This window comes from Lampetra planeri, chromosome 63, assembly GCF_965212315.1.
Source record: "Lampetra planeri chromosome 63, kcLamPlan1.2.h2, whole genome shotgun sequence".
Classification (NCBI taxonomy): Eukaryota; Metazoa; Chordata; class Hyperoartia; order Petromyzontiformes; family Petromyzontidae; genus Lampetra; species Lampetra planeri.
The window spans coordinates 3966876-3984927 of record NC_136169.1 but is presented as its reverse complement, the minus strand read 5'-3'; the positions used below and the strand labels follow the sequence as shown (position 1 = coordinate 3984927).

The following is an 18052-nucleotide window of genomic DNA, read 5'->3' as shown; positions in this document are numbered from 1 at the left end:
TTTGCATTATGACTGCAGGTATTGTGGTCTATGCAAACATGACTCCTCGTAAAAAGGTGTCAGTTTTGTTGGCAGATAGAAGGGTTAAAAAACCAATTATCAGTCTTTTACGGGGTCTTTGGCCTCTGTGAGTGTGTGGAGTTTGCTCTCTCTCTCCCCTCATCTGTTATTGACCTGCTGTCAATGTCCACGTGATGATGACGACGATGGTGAGCCACTTTCGCTGAGCTATCATTCGTGATGACCAGGTCGCTTCTATAAGATAAGCGAGACACAGCCACGGGTGTGGGCGTACGCGGTTAAACAACAAAACAAATCAGTTCGGTTTAAGTGGCCACTCGCCACCCCCACCACCGAACCAGCGTGCCGTGCCGTGGTGGTGGTGGTGGGGGGGGGGGTGGTGGTGGTGGGGATGGTGGTGGTGGTGGTGGTGGTGGGGGCGGGGGCGGTGGCGGTGGTGGGGGTGGTGGTGGTGGGGGTGGTGGTGGTGGGGGCGGTGGGGTTGACGGTGGTGGGGGTGGTGGTGGTGGTGGTCGTGGTGTAGGCGGTGCTGGTGGTGTTGGTGTGGATCTATCATCTCCGTCTGCGTGCAGGGCGTCTCCAAGCCGTTCACGGAGGTCATCCGAGCGAACATTGGCGACGCGCACGCCATGGGGCAGACGCCCATCACCTTCCTCCGCCAGGTGAGCGGCGGGGCGGGCCGGGCGGGTTGGGCGGGCTGGGCGGGCTGGGCAGGCGGGGCGGGCGGGGCTGGCGGGGCGGGCTGGGCTGGCGGGAGGGCCATCACACGGGGTCGGTGGGGTTCGACTCCCGATGTTTGACGGGGTCACGGGGGGGAGTCGCCTCGACCCACCGTTTCCTTCGTGTGGGCGGGGGGTGGGGGGGGGGGAGCGCGGATGTCATGAGCGGTAGTCCCTGCACTGGATGGACCCACACATCCGCCCGCTCGCCCCGGGAACGTGGAACTTTTTGCCACGGGCTGCTGTGGTGATGACGGCGGGTCCCCGGTGAAGTCCGGCGGCAAGAGTCCTCGCCGAGTTCGCCGTAGGGGGGGACCTCGTGGTGCTCGGAGAGGCGGCGTTTGAATCGGAGCTGCATGAGCGTGAAGACGCGGCCGTTGTGACCTCGTCGGTGTGAAGTTGTGGTTGTGTAGCTGTTGTTGTGTAGCTGTGGTTGTGAACTTGTCCTTGTGAACCCGGCCACAAGTTCAAGTTTATTGGTGACCGATCGCAAAGGGGGCCGAAGTTCATTTGTGTGACGCAGGTCGTGAGCAGACAAAGGCTGGTGCACTGCCGTAACCACCACCTCCACCTCCACCACCACCACCACCCCCTCCACCACCACCACCTCCATCATCACACCACCTCCACCCCCTCCACCACCACCACCTCCACCTCCATCATCACACCACCACCACCCCCTCCACCACCACCACCACCCCCTCCATCATCACACCACCACCACCCCCTCCACCACCACCACCACCCCCTCCATCATCACACCACCACCACCCCCTCCACCACCACCACCACCCCCTCCATCATCACACCACCACCACCCCCTCCACCACCTCCACCTCCATCATCACACCACCACCACCACCACCTCCACCACCACCACCACCACCACCTCCACCACCACCACCAACAACCGCCATTCGCCACTAAGTGGCGGTGACGTCACCACGACGCTTGTGCCAGGCCATGTGCACCTTGAGGCCACGTGAAGTGTCGAACGCCCGCTGGCAGGAGGTCACGGGGCAGACCCAGGTGCCACGGGTCGACTGACCGAGATGACCGAGATGACTGGCTGATGCACCACCTGTGCCCCCTACTGTGCCAACTTGCTGTGCTTTAGCCACCCGGCGCTCCGCTCGTTGTTGTGAGCGTCGCTCCTCCGCCCTCCGTTGTTGTTGGAGGGCGACTGCCTCCAACTGCCCAGTAGCGTCCTTCACGAGCCTCCTCCACTGAGGCCGATCTTGACACCGCTGGTACCAGTCATCGGCAAGTCCACTCAGCTCCACGTCCTCCTGTACCACATCACTCCATCTCTTCTCTAGCCCGTGCCGCGCCCGTTTAGCCCCCTCGATCCGGCCGAACAAAAGCTGTTTAGGCATGCGGTGGCTGGGCATGCGGGCTACATGACCCAGCCAACGCAGCCTTGCCTGCCGGAGGAGCTCACTGATGGGACTTTGCCCAGATCTTTCAAGGACTTGTGAGCTCCTCACACAATCCAGCCTGGTCAAACCCAGGATGGATCGTAGGCAGGCCAGCCTAAATGTTTCCAACCGGCGAAGATGCTCCACTAGGGGGGTCCACGTTTCGCAAGCGTAGAGAAGGGAGGGAATGACCGTGGCCGAGAAGACCTGAAGCTTCGTGCGGAGCGACAGACCAGGTAGCTTCCACACAGCGTTACGCAACCGATGAAAAGATATTGCCGCTCGACTGATTCGGAGTGAGACCTCTGCTGATAAACTGGAGCTGGTCATGAGCACACTGCCCAGGTATGGGAAACTCTCTACTCTCTCCACAACTGCCCCATCACCGATTGGGAGTTGTGGGGGCGGAGTGCCCGATGGTACAAAATACCCAGGCAGGTGCTTAGTTTTGGTGGGGCTGATGGTAAGGCCCCACCTCTTAGTGGCACACTCCAGCCTCAGCAGCAGCGTCTCCAACTCCTCTTCTGAATGAGCAGCTATTACCAAATCATCGGCATACATAACGTGGTTGACCAATAGGGAGCCATCCCTTGATCGCACCCGGGCGTCGATCAGCCTCCCATTATATCTGTACCAAATGGTAATTCCCCCGGTACAGCTATTGAAGGCTTCACGAACTACGCAGTCGAAATAGATGTTAAATAATGTGGGAGCCAGAGGACATCCCTGTCGCACCCCAAGGTGTACAGGGAAAGGCTCCGACTCCCGGCCACGTAGTTTTACCCGGGCCCGCTCACCATCATGAAGGTCCACCACCACCACCACCACCACCACCACCTCCACCACCACCACCTCCACCACCACCACCTCCACCACCACCACCACCACCACCTCCACCACCACCACCACCTCCACCACCACCACCTCCACCACCACCACCTCCATCATCACACCACCTCCACCACCACCACCACCACCTCCACCACCACCACCACCTCCACCACCACCTCCACCTCCACCACCACCACCTCCACCACCTCCACCACCACCACCACCTCCACCACCACCACCACCACCTCCACCACCTCCATCACCACCACCTCCACCACCTCCACCACCACCTCCACCTCCATCACCACCACCTCCACCACCACCACCACCTCCACCACCACCACCTCCATCACCACCACCTCCACCACCACCACCTCCATCACCACCACCTCCACCACCTCCACCACCACCTCCACCTCCATCACCACCACCACCTCCACCACCTCCACCTCCATCACCACCACCTCCACCACCTCCACCACCACGTCCACCTCCACCTCCACCACCTCCATCACCACCACCACCTCCACCACCACCACCTCCACCTCCATCATCACACCACCACCTCCACCTCCATCACCACCTCCACCACCTCCATCATCACACCACCACCTCCAACACCACCACCTCCACCACCACCATCACCACCACCTCCACCACCACCACCACCACCTCCATCACCACCACCACCCCCTCCACCACCACCACCACCTCCAACACCACCACCTCCACCACCACCATCACCACCACCTCCACCACCACCACCACCACCACCTCCATCATCACACCACCACCACCCCCTCCACCTCCATCACCACCACCACCTCCACCACCACCATCACCACCACCTCCACCACCACCACCACCACCACCTCCATCATCACACCACCACCACCCCCTCCACCTCCACCACCACCACCACCACCTCCAACACCACCCCCTCCACCACCACCACCCCCTCCACCACCACCACCACCCCCTCTCCTACCACCACCATCACCACCACTACCACCACCACTCCCTCCACCACTACCACCACCTCCATCACCACCACCACCCCCTCCACCACCACCACCTCCACCTCCATCACCACCACCTCCACCACCACCACCTCCAACATCACCACCACCACCACCCCCTCCACCACCACCACCTCCACCTCCATCACCACCACCTCCACCACCACCACCTCCAACATCACCACCACCACCACCCCCTTCACCCCCAACCCCTCCCCTACCTACCACCACTTCCACCACCACCACCACCACCACCACCCCCTCTCCTACCACCACCATCACCACCACTACCACCACCACCCCCTCCACCACTACCACCACCACCTCCATCACCACCACCACCCCCTCCACCACCACCACCACCCCCTCCACCACCACCATCACCACCACCACCACCATCATCACCACGGCCATCACTGTTCTGGTTCAAATTCACCTTCTCAGAGGAGGCCGCGTGGCTCGCAGGTCCGAGACGCTGAGGGGCCTGGGTTAGAGTCCGGGTCTCAGTCGCCCAACCACAGCAATTACACCACACAGAGACCCATAGACTCACACAGAGACCCATAGACTCACTCACACAGAGACCCATAGACTCACTCACACAGAGACCCATAGACTCACTCACACAGAGACCCATAGACTCACTCACACAGAGACCCATAGACTCACTCACACAGAGACCCATAGACTCACTCACACAGAGACCCATAGACTCACTCACACAGAGACCCATAGACTCACTCACACAGAGACCCATAGACTCACTCACACAGAGACCCATAGACTCACTCACACAGAGACCCATAGACTCACTCACACAGAGACCCATAGACTCACTCACACAGAGACCCATAGACTCATCACACAGAGACCCATAGACTCACTCACACAGAGACCCATAGACTCACTCACACAGAGACCCATAGACTCACTCACACAGAGACCCATAGACTCACTCACACAGAGACCCATAGACTCACTCACACAAAGACCCATAGACTCACTCACACAGAGACCCATAGACTCACTCACACAGAGACCCATAGACTCACTCACACAGAGACCCATAGACTCACTCACACAGAGACCCATAGACTCACTCACACAGAGACCCATAGACTCACTCAGACAGAGACCCATAGACTCACTCACACAGAGACCCATAGTCTCACTCACACAGAGACCCATAGACTCACTCACACAGAGACCCTTAGACTCACTCACACAGAGACTCATAGACTCATCACACAGAGACCCATAGACTCACTCACACAGATACCCATAGATACACACAGAGACCCATAGATACACACAGAGACCCATAGACTCACTCACACAGAGACCCATAGACTCACTCACACAGAGACCCATAGACTCACTCACACAGAGACCCATAGACTCACTCACACAGAGACCCATAGACTCACTCACACGGAGACTCTTATACTCACTCACACAGAGACCCATAGACTCATCACAGAGACCCATAGACTCACTCACACAGAGACCCATAGACTCACACAGAGACCCATAGACTCACTCACACAGAGACTCATAAACTCACTCACAGAGACCCATAGACTCACTCACACAGAGACCCATAGACTCACACAGAGACCCATAGACTCACTCACACAGAGACCCATAGACTCATCACAGAGACCCATAGACTCACTCACACAGAGACTCATAAACTCACTCACACAGAGACCCATAGACTCACTCACACGGAGACTCATAAACTCACTCACACGGAGACCCATAGACTCACTCACACAGAGACCCATAGACTCACACAGAGACCCATAGACTCACTCACACAGAGACCCATAGACTCATCACAGAGACCCATAGACTCACTCACACAGAGACTCATAAACTCACTCACACAGAGACCCATAGACTCACTCACACGGAGACTCATAAACTCACTCACACGGAGACCCATAGACTCACTCACACAGAGACCCATAGACTCACTCACACAGAGACCCATAGACTCACTCACACAGAGACCCTTAGACTCACTCACACAGAGACTCATAGACTCATCACACAGAGACCCATAGACTCACTCACACAGATACCCATAGATACACACAGAGACCCATAGATACACACAGAGATCCATAGACTCACTCACACAGAGACCCATAGACTCACTCACACAGAGACCCATAGACTCACTCACACAGAGACCCATAGATTCATCACAGAGACCCATAGACTCACTCACACAGAGACCCATAGACTCACTCACACAGAGACCCATAGACTCACTCACACAGAGACCCATAGACTCATCACACGGAGACTCATATACTCACTCACACAGAGACTCATAAACTCACTCACACAGAGACCCATAGACTCATCACAGAGACCCATAGACTCACTCACACGGAGACTCATAAACTCACTCACACAGAGACCCATAGACTCACTCACACAGAGACCCATAGACTCACTCACACAGAGACTCATATACTCACTCACACAGAGACCCATAGACTCACTCACACAGAGACCCATAGACTCACTCACACAGAGACCCATAGACTCATCACACGGAGACTCATATACTCACTCACACAGAGACCCATAGACTCATCACAGAGACCCATAGACTCACTCACACAGAGACTCATAAACTCACTCACACAGAGACACATAGAGTCACTCACACGGAGACTCATAAACTCACTCACACAGAGACCCATAGACTCACTCACACAGAGACCCATAGACTCACTCACACAGAGACCCATAGACTCACTCACACAGAGACCCATAGACTCACTCACACAGAGACCCATAGACTCATCACACGGAGACTCATATACTCACTCACACAGAGACCCATAGACTCATCACAGAGACCCATAGACTCACTCACACAGAGACTCATATACTCACTCACACAGAGACCCATAGACTCACTCACACGGAGACTCATAAACTCACTCACACAGAGACCCATAGACTCACTCACACAGAGACCCATAGACTCACTCACACAGAGACCCATAGACTCACTCACACAGAGACCCATAGACTCACTCACACAGAGACCCATAGACTCACTCACACAGAGACCCATAGATTCACTCACACAGAGACCCATAGACTCACTCACACAGAGACCCATAGACTCACTCACACAGAGACCCATAGACTCACTCACACAGAGACCCATAGACTCACTCACACAGAGACCCATAGACTCACTCACACAGAGACCCATAGACTCACTCACACAGAGACCCATAGACTCACTCACACAGAGACCCATAGACTCACTCACACAGAGACCCATAGACTCATCACAGAGACCCATAGACTCACTCACACAGAGACCCATAGACTCACTCACACAGAGACCAATAGACTCACTCACACAGCGACCCATAGACTCACTCACACAGAGACCCATAGACTCACTCACAGAGACCCATAGACTCACTCACACAGAGACCCATAGACTCACTCACACAGAGACCCATAGACTCACTCACACAGAGACCCATAGACTCACTCACACAGAGACTCATAGACTCACACAGAGACCCATAGACTCACTCACACAGAGACCCATAGACTCACACAGAGACCCATAGACTCACTCACACAGAGACCCATAGACTCACTCACACAGAGACCCATAGACTCACTCACACAGAGACCCATAGATACACACAGAGACCCATAGACTCACTCACACAGAGACCCATAGACTCACACAGAGACCCATGACTCACTCACACAGAGACCCATAGACTCACCCACACAGAGACCCATAGACTCACTCACACAGAGACCCATAGATACACACAGAGACCCATAGATACACACAGAGACCCATAGACTCACACAGAGACCCATCGACTCATTCACACAGAACCCATAGACTCACTCACACAGAGACCCGTCGACTCACACAGAGACCCATAGACTCACTCACACAGAGACCCATCGACTCACACAGAGACCCATAGACTCACACAGAGACCCATAGACTCATCACACAGAGACCCATAGACTCATCACACAGATACCCATAGACTCACACAGAGACCCATAGACTCACTCACACAGAGACCCATCGACTCACACAGAGACCCATCGACTCACACAGAGACCCATAGACCCATCACAGAGACCCATAGACTCAACACTCACACAGAGACCCATAGACTCACTCACACAGAGACCCATAGACTTACTCACACAGATACCCACAGACTCACTCACACAGAGACCCATAGACTCACTCACACAGAGACTCATATACTCACTCACACAGAGACCCATAGACTCACTCACACAGAGACCCATAGACTCACTCACACAGAGACCCATAGACTCACTCACACAGAGACCCATAGACTCACTCACACAGAGACCCATAGACTCACACAGAGACCCCACGTGACCCCCACGTGACCCCCACGTGACCCTCCGCCCCAGGTGCTGGCACTGTGTCTGTACCCGGCGTTGTTTGAGGACTCGTCGCTCCCGGAGGATGCGAAGCAGCGCGCACGCCGGATTCTTGACGGGTGCGGCGGGAGGAGCATCGGTGAGTGCCACCATCGGCATCTCCAGCGGCACCGTCATCATCATCGTCATCATCATCGTCATCATCATCACCGTCATCATCGTCATCACCGTCATCATCATGACCGTCATCATCATCATCATCATCGTCATCACCGTCATCATCATCATCACCGTCACCATCACCGTCATCATCATCATCACCGTCATCATCATCATCAACGGCACCATCACCGTCATCATCATCACTGTTATCACCGTCATCATCACCGTCATCATCACCGTCATCATCATCATCACCGTCATCATCATCAACGGCACCATCACCGTCGTCATCATCATCACCGTCATCATCATCAACGGCACCATCACCGTCATCATCATCACCGTCATCACCGTCATCATCACCGCCATCATCATCACCGTCATCATCACCGGCACCATCATCATCAGTGACGTCATTAGCGCTCTCACCCCACACCCACCACTCAGCACACACCCCCCACTCACCCCCCACTCACCCCCCACTCACCCCCCACTCACCCCCCACTCACCCCCCACCCACCCCCCACTCACCACCCGCTTTTCCCCCGCTCACCACACGCTCACCCCCCATTCACCCCCCACTCACCCCCACTCACCCCCACTCACCTCCCACTCACCCCCACTCACCCCCACTCACCCCCCTATCACCCCCACTCACCCCCCTATCACCCCCACTCACCCCCACTCACCCCCCGCTCACCCCCACTCACCTCCACTCACCCCCACACACCCCCACTCACCCCCCACTCACCCCCACTCACTCCCCACTCACCCCCCACTCACCCCCACTCACTCCCCACTCACCCCCCACTCACCCCCACTCACCCCCCACTCACCCCCCACTCACCCCCCACTCACCCCCACTCACCCCCCGCTCACCCCCCACTCACCCCCCACTCACCCCCCACCCACCCCCACTCACCCCCACTCACCCCCACGCCCCACTCACCCCCACCCCCCACTCACCCCCCACTCACCCCCCACTCACCCCCCAACCACCCCCACTCACCCCCCACTCACCCCCACCCCCCACTCACCCCCACTCACCCCCACTCACCCCCCGCTCACCCCCCACTCACCCCCCACTCACCACCCACTCACCCCCCACTCACCCCCCGCTCACCCCCCGCTCACCCCCACTCACCCCCACTCACTCCCCACTCACCCCCCACCCACCCCCCACTCACCCCCCACTCACCCCCCACTCACCCCCCACTCACCCCCCACTCACCCCCACTCACCCCCCACTAACCCCCACCCCCCGCTCACCCCCCGCTCACCCCCCGCACACACCACCCACTCACCCCCACTCACCCCCCACCCCCCGCTCACCCCCCACTCACCCCCCACTCACCCCCCACTCACCCCCCACTCACCCCCCACTCACCCCCGCTCACCCCGTGTGCAGGTGCGTACAGCGCTAGCCAGGGCATCGAGTGTCTACGTGAAGACGTGGCGCGCTTCATCGAGCGTCGTGACGGAGGCGTCGCGTGCGACCCCAACGACGTCTTCCTGAGCACGGGCGCCAGCGACACCATCGTGGTGAGCCACGACGGTGGTCGGGAGGTCAACTCGGCGGTGGTCGGGAGGTCAACTCGGCGGTGGTCGGGAGGTCAACTCGGCGGTGGTCGGGAGGTCAACTCGGCGGTGGTCGGGAGGTCAAATCGGCGGTGGTCGGGAGGTCAACTCGGCGGTGGTCGGGAAGTCAACTCGGCGGTGGTCGGGAGGTCAACTCGGCGGTGGTCGGGAGGTCAAATCGGCGGTGGTCGGGAGGTCAAATCGGCGGTGGTCGGGAGGTCAACTCGGCGGTGGTCGGGAGGTCAACTCGGCCACGGCGGTGGTCGGGAGGTCAACTCGGCGGTGGTCGGGAGGTCAACTCGGCGGTGGTCGGGAGGTCAAATCGGCGGTGGTCGGGAGGTCAAATCGGCGGTGGTCGGGAGGTCAACTCGGCGGTGGTCGGGAGGTCAACTCGGCCACGGTGGTGGTCGGGAGGTCAAATCGGCGGTGGTCGGGAGGTCAAATTGGCGGTGGTCGGGAGGTCAACTCGGCCACGGCGGTGGTCGGGAGGTCAAATCGGCGGTGGTCGCGAGGTCAACTCAGCGGTGGTCGGGAGGTCAAACTCGCCACTGGGTCTCTCCTCCGTCTCTGTCTCTCTCTCTAGGGGCTTCGCGATGGCCGCGTCCGAAGGCACGGCCATCATCTGGCGACGAATGTTTTCAACCCGGGTCTTGGGGCCTCCCCTTAGGTCGACTCGGCCAAAAAATTAGTACCCGGTGCGGTGTGTAGATGTCGGCACTGGGGGAGACAAAGACGGTCGGCCGGGCGCGTTACCACTGTGGATCTGAGATGTTAACTACCTCGCCTGGTGTGCAGGAGGTCGTGGGTTCGACCCTGACGCCTGCAGCTGCTGTGTATTTGGGAGTTTGCGTGTCTCTCTCTCATCATCATCATCACGGTGGCTAGGCGATGTTAACTACCTCGCCTGGTACGCAGGAGGTCGTGGGTTCGACCCCGACCCTGACGATGCCTGCTGCTGTATATTTGGAGTTTGCGTGTCTCTCTCATCATCATCATCATCATCACGGTGGCTAGGAGATGTTAACTACCTCGCCTGGTACGCAGGAGGTCGTGGGTTCGATCCCGACCCTGACAATGCCTGCTGCTGCTGCTGTATTTTTGGAGTTTGCGTGTCTCTCTCTCATCATCATCACGGTGGCTATGAGATGTTAACTACCTCGCCTGGTACGCAGGAGGTCGTGGGTTCGACCCCGACCCTGACGATGCCTGCTGCTGCTGCTGTATTTTTGGAGTTTGCGTGTCTCTCTCTCTCCCCGTGGTCGCGTGGATTTGTCACGTGTCGCTCAGAGAGTCACTCAGAGAGTCACTCAGAGAGTCACTCACAGAGTCACTCACTCAGAGACTCACTCAGAGACTCACTCAGAGTCACTCAGAGACTTACTCAGAGACTCACTCAGAGACTCACTCAGACACTCACTCAGAGACTCACTCAGAGACTCACTCAGAGACTCACACAGAGTCTCACTCAGAGAGTCACTCAGAGACTCACTCAGAGACTCACTTAGAGAGTCACGTGTCACTCAGAGTGTATCGTCACGCGTTGTAGGCCAGGCGTTGTCTCGCGGCAGACCTGTTCTTCTGAACACCACCAAGCTTGGCAGCATATATTTAAGTATATACGCTGCCAAGCTTGGTGGTGCTCATTCAGACGCTGTATTTCCGACAGACCTGTTCTTCACCTGAGGACGGCTGCTTGCGTTGTGGCCGAAACGTCGTGGGAATTGTATTTTATGATGTTTTATTTTTATTATTTAATTATTTCCCTTCCAAGTGACTTTACCGAAATAACCAAGAAGAACTTGAATTTCGATTTAAAGCTTTCGTCACTGCAGGGATTCATCTTCTTGGTTCTTTCGGTAAAGTCACGTAGAAGGGAAATAATAAAATAAAACATAAAAAAATAAAAAACATAACAAAAATAATTCTCACGAATTATTGTGAGAATTCTTTTATAATGTTTTCTTTTTATTATTTTATTATTTCCCTTCCACGTGGTGACTTTACCGAAAGAACCAAGTAGCCTCTGTGCTGTGGTTGTCGTCTCCCGTGTCATGCGATCCCAGAACATGCTGAAGCTGCAGGTGTCGGGCGAAGGGCACCTGCGTAGCGGCGTCATGGTGCCCATCCCGCAGTACCCCCTCTACTCGGCCGCCATCGCTGAGCTGGGCGCCGTGCAGGTGACAGCAGACACGCTCGTCGTGTCTCTGTGTGTGTGTGTGTCTGTGTGTGTGTGTGTGTCAGTCTGTGTGTGTGTGTCTGTGTGTGTGTGTGTCAGTCTGTGTGTGTGTGTGTCAGTGTGTGTCTGTGTGTGTCTCTGTGTGTGTCTCTGTGTGTGTCTCTGTGTGTGTCTCTGTGTGTGTGTCTCTGTGTGTGTGTCTCTGTGTGTGTCTCTGTGTGTGTCTGTGTGTGTGTCTGTGTGTGTGTGTCTCTGTGTCTGTCTCTGTGTGTGTGTGTGTGTCTCTGTGTGTCTCTGTGTGTGTCTGTGTGTGTCTCTGTGTGTGTTTCTGTGTGTGTCTGTGTGTGTGTGTCTCTGTGTGTGTCTCTGTGTGTGTGTGTGTGTCTCTGTGTCTCTGTGTCTCCGCGTGTCTCAGTGTCTCAGTGTCTCAGTGTCTCCGTGTCTGGTCCGCCCCGTCCCAGATCGGCTACCAGCTGGACGAGGCCCACGGCTGGGCGCTGGACGTGTCCGAGCTGCGACGCGCCCTGGGCGAGGCGCGCCGCGTGTGCCGCCCTCGTGCGCTCTGCGTCATCAACCCCGGCAACCCCACCGGTCTGTCGCCGTGGTTACCGTTGTCGTAGCCACCGTCATCGCTACACCGTCGCTGCTGCTGCTGCCGCCACTCCGCTAGTTTAGCCCCAGGGTTAGCCCCGCCCGGCCCGTTACCATGGTTACCATCGTTACCATCGTTACCAGGGTCATCGTCGTAACCATGGTACCGCCGTTACCACGGTTGCCATGATTACCATGGTTACCATGATTACCATCGGTGCCATCGTTACCATGGTTACCACCGTCATGTCTACACCGTCACCGTCACTGCTGCCACCGCTCCGCTTGTGTAGCCCCAGGGTTAACTCCCACGGGTCCGTTAACTGGGTTGCCTACGTTACCATGGTTGCCTACGTTACCACGGTTACCATCATTATCGCTGCCGCCGCTCCGCTTGTATAGCCCCAGGGTTAACTCCCACGGGTCCGTTAACTGGGTTGCCTACGTTACCATGGTTGCCTACGTTACCACGGTTACCATCATTATCGCTGCCGCCGCTCCGCTTGTATAGCCCCAGGGTGAACTCCCACGGGTCCGTGCACCAATGAATGAATGACAAAGTGAATGACTGAACGGCTGCACGAATGACTGCACGAAATAACGACGACTGGCTGAGCGGATGACTGAATCAATGACCCCGATGACCAGAGGTCGCAAACGGGTTTTGATTCCTTACCCGTACCCGGCCGCACCAGGGTCGCAAACGGGTACCCGTACCCGGCTGGGTACGGGTAGCCGGGTATCAGGTAGGGTACGGGTATCGGGTAGGGTACGGGTATCGGGTAGGGTACGTGTATCGGGTAGGGTACGTGTATCGGGTAGGGTACGTGTATCGGGTAGGGTACGGGTATCGGGTAGGGTACGGGTATCGGGTAGGGTACGTGTATCGGGTAGGGTACGTGTATCGGGTAGGGTACGGGTATCGGGTAGGGTACGGGTATCGGGTAGGGTACGGGTATCGGGTAGGGTACGGGTATCGGGTAGGGTACGTGTATCGGGTAGGGTACGGGTATCGGGTAGGGTACGGGTATCGGGTAGGGTACGGGTATCGGGTAGGGTACGTGTATCGGGTAGGGTACGTGTATCGGGTAGGGTACGGGTATCGGGTAGGGTACGTGTATCGTGTAGGGTACGGGTATCGGGTAGGGTACGGGTATCGGGTAGGGTACGTGTATCGGGTAGGGTACGGGTATCGTGTAGGGTACGGGTATCGTGTAGGGTACGGGTATCGGGTAAGGTACGGGTATCGGGTAGGGTACGGGTATCGGGTAGGGTACGTGTATCGTGTAGGGTACGGGTATCGGGTAGGGTACGTGTATCGTGTAGGGTACGTGTATCGGGTAGGGTACGGGTATCGGGTAGGGTACGTGTATCGTGTAGGGTACGTGTATCGGGTAGGGTACGGGTATCGGGTAGGGTACGTGTATCGGGTAGGGTACGGGTATCGGGTAGGGTACGTGTATCGGGTAGGGTACGGGTATCGGGTAGGGTACGTGTATCGGGTAGGGTACGTGTATCGGGTAGGGTACGTGTATCGGGTAGGGTACGGGTATCGGGTAGGGTACGGGTATCGGGTAGGGTACGTGTATCGGGTAGGGTACGTGTATCGGGTAGGGTACGGGTATCGGGTAGGGTACGGGTATCGGGTAGGGTACGTGTATCGGGTAGGGTACGGGTATCGGGTAGGGTACGGGTATCGGGTAGGGTACGGGTATCGGGTAGGGTACGGGTATCGGGTAGGGTACGGGTATCGGGTAGGGTACGTGTATCGGGTAGGGTACGTGTATCGGGTAGGGTACGGGTATCGGGTAGGGTACGGGTATCGGGTAGGGTACGGGTATCGGGTAGGGTACGGGTATCGGGTAGGGTACGGGTATCGGGTAGGGTACGTGTATCGGGTAGGGTACGGGTATCGGGTAGGGTACGGGTATCGGGTAGGGTACGGGTATCGGGTAGGGTACGGGTATCGGGTAGGGTACGGGTATCGGGTAGGGTACGTGTATCGGGTAGGGTACGGGTATCGGGTAGGGTACGGGTATCGGGTAGGGTACGTGTATCGGGTAGGGTACGTGTATCGGGTAGGGTACGGGTATCGGGTAGGGTACGGGTATCGGGTACCCGGTTGCGACCTCTGCCGATGACTGAATGGATGACTGCACGGATGCATGGACGAGTGACCGACCGAGCGAACGACTTCGTGGCTGGGCGACTGTGGGCAAGGGCGACCCAACTGAGGGGGTCACGTGAGCGAGCGAAACTCACGTGACCCCCCTTTGACCCCCGTTGACCTACGACTTGACCCACCGCCCCTCCCCCACCCCGTGACCTCAGGTCAGGTGCAGAACAGGAAGAACATCGAAGAGGTGATCCGCTTCGCTGCAGAGGAGAAGCTCTTCCTCATGGCCGACGAGGTGAGGGTGGGGGGGGGGGTGGGGGGGTGGTGGGGGGGGGGGTGGGGGGGGAGGGTGGGGGGGGTGAGCGACGAGGTGTCAGTTTTGTTGCCAGATAAAAGGGTAAAAAACTATTATATTTTTTACTGGCAAATGAGGTTCCAATGGTGTAAATGCTTACCCCGAGCTCTCATACTCTGATGGTGCGCTGTCTTTGAGTTGTGCGCCTTTTGGCGTCATCTGGTCCAACACCAATGGAGACGAGGCTCTATGGAAAGCTGTCTCTCGGGTGTGGACCAATCAACTTCAAGGACAGTGCACATACATTATCAGAGTTGTGTTTTGTTTGCATTATGACCGCAGGTATTGTGGACTATGCAAACATGACTCCTCGTAAAAAAAGGTGTCAGTTTTGTTGCCAGATAGAAGGGTAAAACACCAATTATCGAGGTGAGAGGGGTGGAGGGGTGGAGGGGTGGCTCCATCCTCCTCGAACCCCGGCCGCCCGGGTTCGATTCCCCGCCCCACAGCGATTATCTGAAGCGGTCCCACCTGGGCCCTACCCCTAGGTCGACTCAGCCTCAAAACGAGTGACCCGGTGTGTAGTCGACGTCGCCACTGGGGGAGACAAAGGCGGCCCCGGGCCCCACCCACCCCCCCCCCCCCCTCGTGCGGCCTTCGTGAGTGGCCAGTGGCACGAGGTGGGCCTTCTTCTTGGTTCTTTCGGTAAAGTCACGTCGGAGGGAAATAATTAAAATAATTAAAATAAAACATTATAAAATAATTATCACGACGTTTCGGCCACAACGCAAGCAGCCGTCACCTGAGGACGGCTGCTTGCGTTGTGGCCGAAACGTCGTGAGAATTGTATTTTATTATGTTTCATTTTTTATTATTTTATTATTTCCCTTCTACATGACTTTACCGAAAGAACCAAGAAGATGAATCCCTGCAGTCACGAAAGCTTTAAATCGAAATTTAATATTTTATAATGTTTTATTTTTATTATTTTATTATTTCCCTTCTACGTGACTTTACCGAAAGAACCAAGAAGATGAATCCCTGCGGTCACGAAAGCTTTAAATCGAGAGGTGGGTTTTGCGACGAAGGACGCTGCGCTAGAGGCTACCTGGGGGGCCTTTGTCTTTGTGGACAGGTGTACCAGGAGAACGTCTACGCGGACGGCTGCGAGTTCCACTCTTTCAAGAAGGTGCTGTTTGAGATGGGGTCAGAGTTCAGCCAGAAGGTGGAGCTGGCGTCCTTCCACTCCACCTCCAAGGGCTACCTGGGCGAGTAAGAGACTCACCCACGGACTCGCGCAGAGACCCACGGACTCACACAGAGACCCACGGACTCACACAGAGACCCACGGACTCACACAGAGACCCACGGACTCACACAGAGACCCACTGACTCACACAGAGACCCACTGACTCACACAGATACCCATAGACTCACGCAGAGACCCATAGACTCACTCACACAGAGACCCATAGACTCACGCAGAGACCCATAGACTCACTCACACAGAGACCCATAGACTCACGCAGAGACCCACGGACTCACATAGAGACCCACAGACTCACATAGAGACACATAGACTCATCACATTGAGATCCATAGGCTCATCACACAGAGACCCATAGACTCATCACACAGAGACCCATAGACTCACCACACAGAGACCCATAGACTCATCACACATAGACCCATAGACTCATCACACAGAGACCCACAGACTCACATAGAGACCCACAGACTCACCACACAGAGACCCATAGACTCACACACACAGAGACCCATAGACTCACACACACAGAGACCCATAGACTCACCACACAGAGACCCATAGACTCACTCACACAGAGACCCATAGACTTACCACACAGAGACCCATAGACTCACACAGAGACCCATAGACTCACACACACAGAGACCCATAGACTCACTCAAACAGAGACCCATAGACTCACTCACACAGAGACCCATAGACTCACCACACAGAGACCCACAGACTCATCACGCAGAGACCCATAGACTCACCACACAGAGACCCATAGATTCACATAGAGACCCATAGACTCACCACACAGAGACCCATAGACTCACATAGAGACCCATAGACTCACCACACAGAGACCCATAGACTCACCACACAGAGACTCACAGACTCACTCACACAGAGACCCACAGACTCATCACACAGATACCCACAGACTCATCACACAGAGACCCACAGACTCACTCACACAGAAGACCCATAGACTCACTCACACAGAGACTCACAGGCTCCCTCACACAGAGACCCACAGACTCATCACACAGATACCCACAGACTCATCACACAGAGACCCATAGACTCACCACACAGAGACCCATAGACTCACATAGAGACCCATAGACTCACCACACAGAGACTCACAGACTCACACAGAGACCCATCGACTCACTTACACAGAGACCCCCCCTCTCCCCCCCCCTCTCCCCCCCTCCCCCCCCACCCCTCTCCCCCAGGTGCGGTTTCCGTGGCGGCTACATGGAGGTGGTGAACCTGGAGGCGGCGGTGAAGGCGCAGCTGCTGAAGCTGGTGTCGGTGCGGCTGTGCCCGCCGGTGCCGGGACAGGCGGCGCTCGGCGTGCTGGTGAACCCCCCGCGGGCCGGGGAGCCCTCGCACGCCGCCTTCGTCAGGGTGAGCACGGGGCGCGCAGGT

The 18052-nt window shown here is 56.7% G+C and overlaps 1 protein-coding gene across 3 annotated transcripts in view; it reads left to right on the top strand.

Annotated features, from left to right (window-relative positions):
- The window catches only part of LOC144736926 (alanine aminotransferase 2-like), a 50132-nt gene that overhangs the window by 28715 nt on the left and 3365 nt on the right, over positions 1 to 18052 (top strand). For all 3 annotated transcript variants that reach the window (XM_078619616.1, XM_078619617.1, XM_078619615.1), the window contains 8 exons: positions 594 to 683; positions 8476 to 8584; positions 10016 to 10149; positions 12249 to 12362; positions 12823 to 12952; positions 15284 to 15363; positions 16499 to 16635; positions 17857 to 18031. In XM_078619616.1, coding sequence (XP_078475742.1) covers positions 594 to 683; positions 8476 to 8584; positions 10016 to 10149; positions 12249 to 12362; positions 12823 to 12952; positions 15284 to 15363; positions 16499 to 16635; positions 17857 to 18031 — 969 coding nt within the window. The remainder of the gene's footprint in view (positions 1 to 593; positions 684 to 8475; positions 8585 to 10015; positions 10150 to 12248; positions 12363 to 12822; positions 12953 to 15283; positions 15364 to 16498; positions 16636 to 17856; positions 18032 to 18052) is intronic.